Source organism: Quercus robur, chromosome 8, assembly GCF_932294415.1.
Source record: "Quercus robur chromosome 8, dhQueRobu3.1, whole genome shotgun sequence".
Classification (NCBI taxonomy): Eukaryota; Viridiplantae; Streptophyta; class Magnoliopsida; order Fagales; family Fagaceae; genus Quercus; species Quercus robur.
This window is the reverse complement of record NC_065541.1, coordinates 10,782,819-10,795,427: the sequence shown is the minus strand read 5'-3', so window position 1 is coordinate 10,795,427 and position 12,609 is coordinate 10,782,819. Positions and strand designations below refer to the sequence as shown.

The 12,609-nt window shown below is 38.3% G+C and overlaps 1 protein-coding gene across 1 annotated transcript; it reads left to right on the top strand.

Annotated features, from left to right (window-relative positions):
- The first annotated feature begins 6,316 nt into the window (after positions 1-6,316).
- LOC126695842 (uncharacterized) lies at positions 6,317-9,167 on the top strand. Its single transcript, XM_050392646.1, has 3 exons — positions 6,317-6,373; positions 6,664-8,287; positions 8,376-9,167. Exons 2-3 carry the CDS (start codon positions 6,690-6,692, stop codon positions 9,025-9,027), a joined length of 2,250 nt encoding a protein of 749 aa, XP_050248603.1. The 5' UTR covers positions 6,317-6,373; positions 6,664-6,689; the 3' UTR covers positions 9,028-9,167.
- Positions 9,168-12,609: the final 3,442 nt, after the last annotated feature.

Genomic DNA, 12,609 nt, shown 5'->3' with positions numbered 1-12,609 from the left:
TAATCCGACGCCCAACGTGACAAGTGTTGCCCAGACTTTCGAACTCCACCAAATCTGGTCTCATTCCGATTATGCCACAATGCCCATGCAATGGTGTTTATCAGCAATACATGATCATCTCCAACATCATCACTCAACAACATAGTCCACATAACGTCTTGGAAGGACAGGTTCGCTCCATCAGTTGGCCGAAACACCAGTTTAGAGCATTCCCACACCTCCCTAGCTCTCGGACACTCCCACAGAACATGACCCACTGTCTCCGGCGCCTCCTTGCACCCTTCACAGACTTCCTCTTGAATTATCTTCCGTTTCAACAAGTTTTGTTTCGTCGGCAAAGCATCTCGACATGCTCGCCAAACAAAGTGGCAGATTTTATGCGGAACCTGCATGCTCCAAATCTTCCTCCAGAAGCGCCTTAGGTTGCTTGTATCTGAGCTAGTGCCCCTGTTTACTAAGTAAAGCTGATTCACAGCTAGTTTATAAGCATTGCGCACCAAAAACAGCCCATTTTGTGTCTTTGTCCAAATGATTTTATCAGGTGGCAAGCGAGAACTGATGGTTATGCTCTTTATAACTTCATCCTTATGGGGTAGGAATAATGAATCAATGATCGTGGCTTTCAATTCCGCTGTAGTAGCATTTATCAAATCTTGTACCCTAGTGTCAAAGTGCAGGAACAATCTTGGAGAGCTTATCCTATATGTGGATGGACTTGGCAACCACTTGTCCTCCCATACACGAATGTTAGCTCCATTTCCAACTCTCCACCTCAAACCAGCTTGGACTAATTGTTGAGCAGCCATAATGCTACGCCACGTGTATGATGGGTTCTTGCCAATTGTAGCATCTATAAAATCACACATTGGGAAATATTTGGCTTTTAAAACTCGATAAACTAAAGAGTCATGGCCTACCTGGAGTCTCCATCCTTATTTTGCCAATAAAGCCAAATTAAAAAGTTTTAGGTTCTTGAAACCCATACCCCCTTTTGACTTAGGTTCGCACATCTTCTCCCAACTCGACCAAGGAATTTTATTTCATCCTTCCTTTGTCCCCACCAAAACTTCCTTATCATGGCTATCAACTCATCACAAAGGGAGTCCGGTAACTTGAAACAGCTCATTATGTAGGTTGGTATAGCTAGGGCCACTGCCTTGATCAAAACTTCTTTCTTGGCTTTAGATAACATCTTCTCCTTCCATCCGGACAATTTCCTACCTAACTTCTCCTTTATGTCATTGAAAGTACTTCTTTTATTTCTTCCCACAAGGGAAGGCAAACCTAAGTACTTTTCATGCTGTTTAATTACTTGGGCACCAAATCTTCTTTTGATCTCATCCTAGATCTCCTTAGGAGTGTTGCTACTGAAAAATATGGAGGTTTTTGCTTTGTTCAACTGTTGACCTGAAACTTTTTCATACACTTCTAGAACTCTTTAAAGCATGTCACATTCAGCTAGGGATGCTTTGCAGAAAATGAGGCTATCATCTGCAAAAAATAAGTAGGACAGCATTGGACCCCCCCCCCCCCCCCCCGGCATATTGCAATTCCCTCCATGCTACCATTACACACTGAGGCTTTAATCTAGGCTGATAGTCCCTCTACACACAACAGGAACAATTAGGGTGATAGGGTATCTCCTTGACGGATACCCCTCGAAGGAATAATATGACCCCTAGGGCTACCATTGATCTTTATGGCATAAGTAACAGTAGTTACACATTGCATGATCAGCTTTCGCCATTTATCAACAAAGCCCAGTTTTTCCATTATTTTTTCCAAACAAGTCCACTCCACTCTATCATAGGCCTTGCTTATATCAAGTTTTATAGCCATCTCACCTACTTTACCTCCTTTTTTCTGACTAATGTGATGCATGGTCTCAAAAGCTACCAATACATTATTAGTGATTAACCTTCCATGCACGAAGGCACTTTGGGTTTCATTAATAATGGACGGTAGAACCTTTTTCAACCTGTTTGCTATGGTTTTAGAGGCAAGCTTATAAACAACATTACAGAGGCTAATGGGCCTATAATCAAAAACTTTTTTTGGTTCCTTTATTTTTGAAATAAGAACAATATGTGTTTCATTAAAATAAGGTGGAGACATACCATGGTTGAGGAAATACAATACTGTAGATGTCATAACCTCACCACAAATACTCTAGAAATGTTGGAAAAATATAGGGGGCACGCCATTAGGTCCAGGGGCTTTAATGGGGTACATCTGCTTCAGGGCCACTTTAATTTCCTGTGCTGTGAATGTTCGGGTGAGCTCTTCATTCATGGCTGTCGTCACTTTTGGTTGGATAGCACTAAGGATGTCAGAGAAATCCTTAGGATTGCTTGAGGTGAAAAGCTTCTCAAAATAGTCTATCACAATATCCCCCACCTTCGCCTCATCATCCTGCCACCTCCCACACTCATCCACCATACCTTCAATGAAGTTCTTTTGGTATCTTGCAGAGGCTTTTGCATGAAAAAAACTAGTGTTTCTGTCTCCTTCCTGAAACCAGTTCAGCCTTGACCTTTGACACCACATCTCATCTTCTTTCTCTAACCAACAGTTCAGGTTAGCTCTAGTAGTCCTCATATCACTGATCATGTTAGGACTTGCTAGTTATAGTTCCAACCATTCCAACCTACGTTGTAGTTCAGCAATTTTTCTTCCCACGTGGCCAAATTCCTCTTTGTTCCATGCATCTAGGTTGTGTTTACATTGCTCTAGGCAACTCCTCAAGAAACCACCTGTCCCTGTTTGAAATCCCTCTTCCCATGCAACTTTGACAATATCCTCACATCTACTATGCTTCAGCCACATCAATTCGAAACAGAAATATTTCTTTAATTTCTTTATTTTCTTTTGCCTCCTCTTCTTTACCAAATGAAGTGAAAGTGGTGAGTGGGGGCTGATGCTGACGATGAAAGGTGGTAAAGCCTTGTTGTGGGATACACATCCATCCACTCCTTGGTAGCTAGCACCCTATTAAGCCTTTCCCGAATTTGAGTACCATCTGCCTTCTGATACAGCCATGTGAACCTCGGCCCTATGAAATCCACCTCCCAAAAGCCACAATGGTTTATAGCATCATTAAAAATCTCCATTTGCCTCCTCGGTCTAGGTCGGCCTCCTTCCTTCTCTGATAGACCGGTAATCTCATTGAAATCACCAATAACATGCCAAGGGAGTGATGACGTACTCTTGAGAAATTTTAACTTAGCCCATGACTCTGGTCTTTTCGCTGTGTTAGGGTTACCATAAAAGCCGGTGAGGTGCCGATGAGGTGCCAGTGACTCCCATTCCATCCCCTTTCTACCCAAACGCCTATATGTTCCTGAAAATATGTCTTGACCTCCACTTTGATCCCTTCCTTCCACAACATGGCCAAACCACCTTTACTTCCATCGCTAGGGACAATTAATCCATGCTTCATCTTACATTGATCCTTCACTTGCTCCATCCACTCCCTGTTCGATTTTGTCTCCATCAAGAAGACAATGTTGGGCTCTTCTTTATTAACCGCCTTCTTTAAAGCTTTAACTGTCCGAAGGTTCCCAAGCCCTCAGCAGTTCCAGCTTAAGAGACTCATTGGTCTCAGCGGGGTTGCCCAGCAACCTTCGCCGTTACTAAACAGTCATTCTCCATATCCACCTTCTGCTTCTTTTCAAGTGTTACCATCTCAGCTAACTCACTGTTTAAACTTTCAGACTTTCTCTTCGAACCAATCTCTACATCCAAAGAAAGGCTTGCATGGGTGCATGGGCTACGGGTTACAACTCTCTTCCACGTGCCCTCACTTAAGCCCATTTCTCCTTTATATGCTTCTTTATTTTGAGACAACACCGGTCCACATATGGGCCTTATTTTTTGTTTTCCTTTACTTCCATTCTTGTTGGGCTTGGTTTTATTTTTTACCCCTTCCAAGCCCATTTCAGCCTAGCCCACTTTAAATGCTACGTTCTTGTTCATAGCACCACCATTCGTATTCATCAACTTTCCATTCAAATCCCGAGTTTGATTTTCCCAGACACGATCAACCTCCATAATTGCAATATCTATCAGATTGCAGCTACTGACACTTTGATTTGCTGATGTTTCGGGATCAACGTGCTTTGAAATCGAGATCAGAGGTCCATTATGGATAGCGACATCAATGTCCTACAAAATCTCCTCAAAATCTGGGATCTTGTTCCGTGATTCTTCCAACTCATGCCTCTGTCCATCGTCCACTAACTCTCTTTCTCTGCCATTCACCTCCATTAGCATCGCTATGACAGAATCAGAAACCTCCATCCGTCCCGGCCTTTCCTTCGTCAACTTCTTGGTGTGCACCTCTGTGGAGGTATTGTGTTGCGGCTGCATTCTCCTCTATTGGTCATATCCCTAAACCTCAACAACTGTTTTCTTCACATGGTTGAACTGAGGGGCTTCAATCCATGACCCAAACTGTTGATCCTCTATCTGTAGCAAACCTCGATTGTTCAGCCATAAATCACAGTCCTTGTCATCATGCGAGACGAGTCCACACCAGTAACATATGTTTGGCAGACGCTCATACATAAACACTGCCCATCCCTCACCTGATTGATCCCATGAGATTTTCCTACCTTTGCACAGCGGTTTCATAATGTCTATCTCAACTCTAACTCTCTTAAAGTTTACTCCCTTCATTTACCCGATATCCTTTGGCCGGCTCACCTTTCCAATCGTTTCTCCGATACTGAGAGCTGCTTCGATCGTTAATAGCTGAAAAGGAAGATTATGGATCTTAACTCAAAAGGTGGCTGACTTAAAAACCAAGTGATGGACAGGTTCTGCCCTATCATATCGCTGCACCACCACTAAATGTCTGTCAAAAGCCCATGGTTGCCCTTGAAGTACCTTCTTTGTATCCACTTCCATCTCAAAAGCGATCAGTAGAACATTATCTTTGCCATCACAGACCTCAAAATTCCCTTTAGTTCGCCAGATGGGTTGGAAAGTCTTAGCCACCGCTTCCACGTTTACATTTTGATGAGTGAAAAATTTTGCTGCCAAGATGGTGCCCACCTTTTTTTTGTCTCTCGTTAGATCTACCTTTGACCCTTCTACCTCAGTCAGCGAGAGATTCATCCATATCCATCTAGATGTTAGGTCCTCCATCCGAATACACTTACCACCCCAACTCCAAAAGACAATACAGAGAACAAAAACAAAACCCTCCTAGTAAACGAAGTCACTAGAGGGACCTCACCATCCTTCGCAATTGAAGGAAACCTACTACTACGGTAGAGAGAGTATAGGCACTACCCCCTGCCAAGAACTTCTATTTTCTTTATTTAATTGAAAGTAAGTTAAGTAACTAATTTTCCAAGTTTTTGCATGTATTATCTTTGCTATAACTTCTCTTTGTTTTAAATTAATTTGGTTTTTAATGAGAGATTAATGATAGCTTTATTTTTTATTCTAGAAATTTTTCAATGTTGTTGAGCACATAAACCTTTTAGAATTTGATTCTTCTAGTGTGTTATTGTTGCTGGTACGTAGAATGATTTACAGCCAAAATATGGATGATAATTAAGTATTTTATATATACACGTAAAAAAGAAAAACAAAGTTTGAAGAAAATTACGAAATAGTTTGAAATACTAAGGTAAAAGAATAGGAACCTATTTTTAAAGTTTCCCCATTAAAAGTAGTAGCTGTTAATATTGATCTCTCTATGATCAAACAAAATGGTTGACATAAATTAAGCCAAGAGATTTAGCACATGAATATTCTAATTTCCTTTTCAATTTTCTGCTTTTATTTGGATCTAAGAATAACAATAATGAAGCAAAAGAGTACAATTGGAAAAGGCAAAATAAAAAAATGGTAAGGATATAATCAAGGAGATAGTGCTCATCTATGAAGCACGGACGCGGCATCGGAGGTGCCGCACCCGCGTCGGACGCGGCCGGACGCGGCGACGCGCGAGGGACGCCATTGCCCGCGTGTCCGGCCGCGTCCGATCGAGTCCTGCCACGTGGCAGGCTCGAGATCTGGCCCGACTCGTGCCGACTCGCGCCGATGCGGCTCCGACTCGGGCCGACTCGGGCCGTATCGGCAGATATCGGCCGATATCGGCCGAAATTTAAAAAAAAAAAAAAAAAAAACACTCAGAACGCACCGTTTAATCTAAACCCTACTCGTTTCTCACTCTCATTAGCTCTCTGCCTCTTTTTCATTAGTTCTCTCATCACTATCTCTCTCTCATTCCGTCTCACTCTCTCTTGCTCTGATCTCTGCGACTCTGCCTCTGTCTCTGGCTCTCTGCTTGGCTGGTTGTTGTGACTTTGTTCTTCAGCTCATTCTTTCTTCAACTCTCTCTCACGCATTCTTAACTCAGGTACCTTTTAATCTTAGTTTGATCTTTGATTTCAATGATTTGTGATTTGTGAATTTGTGAGACTGATTTGTGAATCTTAGACTCTTAGTTTTCAATCTTAGACTGATTTGTGAGACTGATTTTATCTTAGTTAAGTTAGTACTTATTACTCATTGTGAATTTGTTTTGTGAATATGTTTTGTGAATCTGTTTTGTGAAGAATGGTGAATCTGTTTTGTGAATGAACTTGGGTTTGATTTATGTATAATTTATTTAATTAATACTTAATACTTAATAGTTATTATTTGTAGGTTAAATTGAATCTATTGAATTTTCAATGGATGAAGTTACTAGCTCAGAAACTTCATCTCAAGAGATGCCAAATGCTGAATGTCCTCTTTGGCAGTATGTGACTAAAGTAGAAAAACCACCGGGTGCTACCGTTAAAAAAGGGGGAAACACATACTTTAAGTGCAATTATTGTGGTGTGGTTTATTTGGGATCCTATTCTAGGGTTAAGGCTCATTTGTTAAAAATTACTAATAAAGGTATTAAAGCATGTCCTAATGTGACACCGAGCCATAGGTTGGAAATGCAGCGAATGCATGATCAAGTTGAGAAGGATAAGTTAGAGAGTGAACAGAGAAGTCGAATTCCCTTACCCCCACCTATCCCAGGCCGTGGGCCTATACCTCTTTCTCCATTTCGGAGACAGGAAGGGAGTGATAGTACAAATTCGATTGATGGTAAGAGGAGGAAGGTGGCTGGGATTTCTCCTATTGAGAAAGCATTCCAGAATACTACTAGATATGAATTGGATAGTAGAATTGCTAGGATGTTTTACACTGGTGGGCTTCCATTTAACTTTGCAAGGAACCCACATTATCGTAATTCCTATGCATATGCTGCTACTCATAACATCCCAGGTTATGTTCCTCCTGGATACAATGCCTTGAGAACAACACTTTTGCAAAAGGAAAGAGCTCATGTTGAAAGACTCTTGAAGCCAATTAAGGATTCTTGGCTTGAAAATGGTGTAAGCATAGTTTCTGATGGATGGTCAGATCCACAAAGAAGGCCTCTTATTAATATTATGGCTGTATCAGATGGGGGTCCGGTGTTTGTAAAGGCAATTGATGGGTCGGGTGAGTTCAAAGACAATCATTATATTGCTGGGGTGTTGAGGGATGCTATAAAAGAGATTGGACATGAAAAAGTTGTCCAAGTCATCACTGATAATGCTAATGTGATGAAATCTGCTAGAGCTCTTATTGAAGGTGAGTATCCTAAAATATTTTGGACACCCTGTGTTGTCCACACTCTCAATCTAGCTTTAAAGAATATTTGTGCAGCAAAAAACACTGAAAAGAATGAAGTTACATATGAGGAATGTAGTTGGATTACACGTATTGCTGATGATGCATCTTTCATACGTGTTTTTATTATGAACCATTCAATGAGGTTGGCAATGTTTAATGAATTTAGTCCATTAAAATTGCTCCAAGTTGCTGATACTAGATTTGCTTCAATTGTTATAATGCTAAAAATGTTGAAGTTGATAAAAAGATGCCTTCAAGCCATGGCTATTAGTGAGCAATGGGCTTCTTATAGGGAGGATGATGTTGGAAAAGCTGTAAAGGTGAAAGATATGATTCTAAGTGATCTTTGGTGGGATAAAGTTGACTATATCCTTGAATTCACAGCACCTATTTATGATATGCTACGAGTAGCCAACACAGATAAGCCTTGTCTTCATCTTGTGTATGAGATGTGGGATTCAATGATAGAGAAGGTGAAGACAGCAATATATCGGCACGAAGGCTTGGAAGATGGTGAGTATAGTTCATTTTGGAGTGTGGTGTATGATATACTCATTGATCGATGGACTAAAAATTGTACACCACTACATTGCTTGGCTCATTCCTTAAATCCTAAGTAAGTACATTTATTTTCTATTTTCCTTAGTTTCCTCTTCTAGTAAAACATACGTTTCATCTATATTTGTTTTTTACTCTTTAACTAGGTATTACTCCATTGAATGGCTTTCGGAGAATCCAAAACGCATCTCGCCACATCGGGATCATGAAATTTCTATGGAAAGGAGCAAGTGTTTGGATCGATACTTTGAAGATGAGAGTGAATTAAAGGCAGTGAAGTGTGAGTTTGCTTCATTCTCAGGAGGGAGGTTTCCTTCACCAGATGCCTTGACAGATAGGTGGGGCTTACTACCTTTGATTTGGTGGCAATACCATGGCTCCGCATTTCCAATTCTTCAATCCCTTGCCTTTAAACTTCTTGGACAACCTTGTTCATCCTCATGTGCTGAGAGGAATTGGAGCACATACAAATTCATTCATTCCTTAAAAAGAAACAAAATGGCTCCTACACGCGCTGAAGATTTGGTCTATGTGCATTCTAATCTTCGACTCTTGTCAAGGCGCAATGAGGAGTACGTAAATACATCAACAAAGATGTGGGATATTGCAGGAGACTCTTGGAATGAGAGTGACATACATGGAGGAGCTGGCATTCTTGAGAATGCAGCCCTTACACTTGATGAGCCAGAGTTAGAGGCTATGGTTATTGGAAATGCTAACACTAGTGTTACTACTAGTGAAAGTGAAGTTCGAAGTGAAGCTATTGATGTTGATGTTGATGATGATGCTAGTATTTGATTGTCTTGTTGATGATCTTTTATTTTGTTTTAGTTTCAAATTTGCAAGTTGTATTCTAATTTCCGAACATCATGAATGTTTTAGTTTCAATCTTGTGGGTTGTGTTTAATTTATGAACATCATGTTTTAGTTATTATCTACTATTGTCTATTGCTCTTAAATTTGGTATATATTTGTATAATGTAAAAAAGTATGCTTAGCAATATATTAAAAATATAAATAAAAATATTTTTAATAATTTTTTAATCGCCGAGTCCCGCCGCACCCGCACCCACCTTTTTCAAAAATTGCCGAGTCCCGCACCCGCACCCGAGTCCTGAAACGCACCCGTGCTACATAGGTGCTCATCAATATTGATAGAAAAAATGCTTGTTTTAGATGGAAAATTTTTAGGTACTTCAAGAGCATATTGAATGATGTTCATTCCTTTTACATTCATAGTGGAGTCTACCATGAATATGAAAGAAGGAAATACCATTTACAGTACTCCAGAAATACTTAATAATAATTACTTGTGCTAGATGCGTTCTTGTTCTCATTCTTGGCAACTAATTTAAGTATAAAGCAAAATTCAAGACTATAATTTCATCCATCATTCTTGCTAATAATAAGGAAAGGAAATGTCATTAACCTAGAGGCCATTGGCAACATATACATTGATGAAAGTTGATGCAATTTTGGTTTTACCCAAAAAAATTTGATGCAAGTTGGTAATTACAAGCTGCATGGATCTTAAGAAGTCTACTTGTGCTAGATGCGTTCTTGTTCTCTTTCTTGGCAACTGTATGTTTTTAGACCCCTTAATATAAGTTGTTTAACCTAGTTATTTAACCAAGTGATTACCTAGATAAATTATTCAGTCCTAGGTTAACACAATAAAATCATATCATGTAAATAATGCGGATATATAAAGAACACAACAATATGATAACCCAGGATAACCTAACCAGTAAAAAACCTGGGGAGGATTTAACCTAGCTATACTCAAGATAAAAAAAAATCTACTATGAAAGAATTAAAGTTTGTACAATAAGATTTAGACCACTAATATCCTATTGCTACATCGAGTAGAAAATTTACTACCATGACCACGTGACATCTCCGAGTTCACGAATTACTTCTTTCTTTGATCCACTGTAACCACAAGTTCTCCTACTTGTGACTTTGAGACTTCACTCAAAGGTTTCAGATCTTCTTTAAAGTTCTTTGTGCAACAACTGAAAAGATCATCAAGCTCTTAACATGAATCTTGATCTTGATAACCCTAGGTGTGTATGAAGGTAAACGCCTTTACATCTCACAAAAGATTCAACATACAACCATCAAAAGACTTCTAAAACATATCTAGGGTTTTTCCTTTTATACTTGGAGTAAAACACAAAACACTACACGTTAAACAGACTTGGGCTGAATTGGAAATTCTGTAGAGAAATAAATCTGCACGTGATTCGATCGATCGAGTATAATTTTCAATCAATCGAACCTTGCAGATTAAATCCAATAATTTTTGCAATCACTCAATTCCAGTTTTACAAATAAACACATTTTGAGCAAGCCTAAACCTAGACTCTATGTTTTGATCATGGTTTGCCAATATAATACAAATTGAAGTTCTAATACATTAGTTCCTAAAATCTTAAAACCTAACAGCAACTAATTTAAGTATAAAGCAAAATTCAAAACTATAATTTCATCCATCATTCTTGCTAATAATAAGGAAAGGAAATGTCATTAACCTAGAGGCCATTGGCAACATATACATTGATGAAAGTTGATGCAATTTTGGTTTTACCCAAAAAAAGTTGATGCAAGTTGGTAATTACAGGCTGCATGGATCTTAAGAAGTCTACTGGTCTTCCTTTGTTTTTTTCTATATATCCACTTCTAAACCTAGCTAAGTACCGACGTCCTCAAACCTCGTTTATTAAAAGGTTTAACTTAGGTGCTAGAAGTCAAAGACTTTCACAGTTGCTTGATCAAAAGGTAAACTTAAGGACTAATCTAAATGCTAGCTAGGGAGTCTGAAAATTTTAGGTTTCTTGCATGTAGTAGCTAGGTATGAAATAAGCAAGACACCAAGGCCACAGGGCAAGAAAAGGCCAATAACTAATCCTAGCTAGCATGCATAACTCTAATAATTAAGCTCTATATTAACCTTATCTTAAGTTGAAAATGGCTTGTCTTGCAAAGCACAGTTAGGTCAAGACAGCTTGCACGCCCACATATATAGTAAAAGATAGGCCGGCCATTGCCACCAGCTTGCACCTAATTAAGTTGTCCAAACTGTAATATTGTTGGGACTGTTACTAACTATTGGAAAAATAGACTGACCTCCCGACCAATATAGAATATACCCAGCCCTACAATGTTGACCTTAATTGCTGTTTAGAGTAATTGCTTAGGCAGCTCTTTGAAGTTTGATGGCCTAAAATCAGGCTCTACAGACTGACCCTACCATATATACCCCATCCTATACTCAGAGATCTCAAATTGCCAACAATATTTCATATACCCTGAATACTGAAAAGATAAGGTAAGAAAGGAATCCTAATTTTACCCAGAATAATAACTTGAAATGTAAAATTGATTTCCTACATATATATATATATATATATATATAGTCTATTTGAAATATAGATCTAAATTCAGCATACCTGTACAACTTGTTACTTTTTTTTTTTTTTTTTTATAGGACTTGTTACTTGTACTAATACATTGTACTTAGATTAAAGATCATAGCTGTATTACTTTATAGTGCTAGTCTAGAATTAATCTATCCATATATATCCTTAATAGGTAGATTACAACACAACAATTTTATATATACACTAAATTGAGATCTAGACTCTTAAAGCTTTTTCTTGTCGATTTTATTTTTAGGGGCAATGAGGCCAAAGCAAATTAATCTTATTTCCTTTTAGGTATATAATCAGAATTTCATCTTTGGGGGGAAAACCAAAAGATGAAAAAAAATGGAATTTAAAAAAAAAAGATTTAAAACTAAATCAATACATGAAAAATAAAATAATATCTATTTAGGAAATATAAGAATAAGTACAAATGTACAGCCACTCTATAAACATGAGGTAGATTTTGTAGTTACCAACCATTGCCAAAGTTCTATAAAAAAAATTGATTACAAATATAGCCCTATATGTTTATATGCGTGCGTGTGTTCCAATGAGTGTGTGTAGGCACGCATGTGTGTTTTGGATTTATGTACATACCATTACTACAACCTCCATCAAAATTTTGAGTAAAAAATTAATATGAAATAAATGGATACAGAAGAAAGCCAAAAATGCATGTTCAAGAGAATGAAACTACCTTAAATTAAAAGTAAAATAATAACCTTGCTTAAAGTTGTATAATCTATAATTTCTTAGTTTGTCCTTCCTTAATTTTCAATTGATTAAGAAAGATTGTTACTTACTAAAAGATTATAATTGTTAAAATACCAAAAACGTAAATCTAAAATAATAATAATAAAGCTATTTAATTCTATTTTATTAAGAAGGGACACATGCCATCCATATTTTTTTCCTCCCTTGCTAGACCAATTGAATTCTTGGAAAAGTTAGA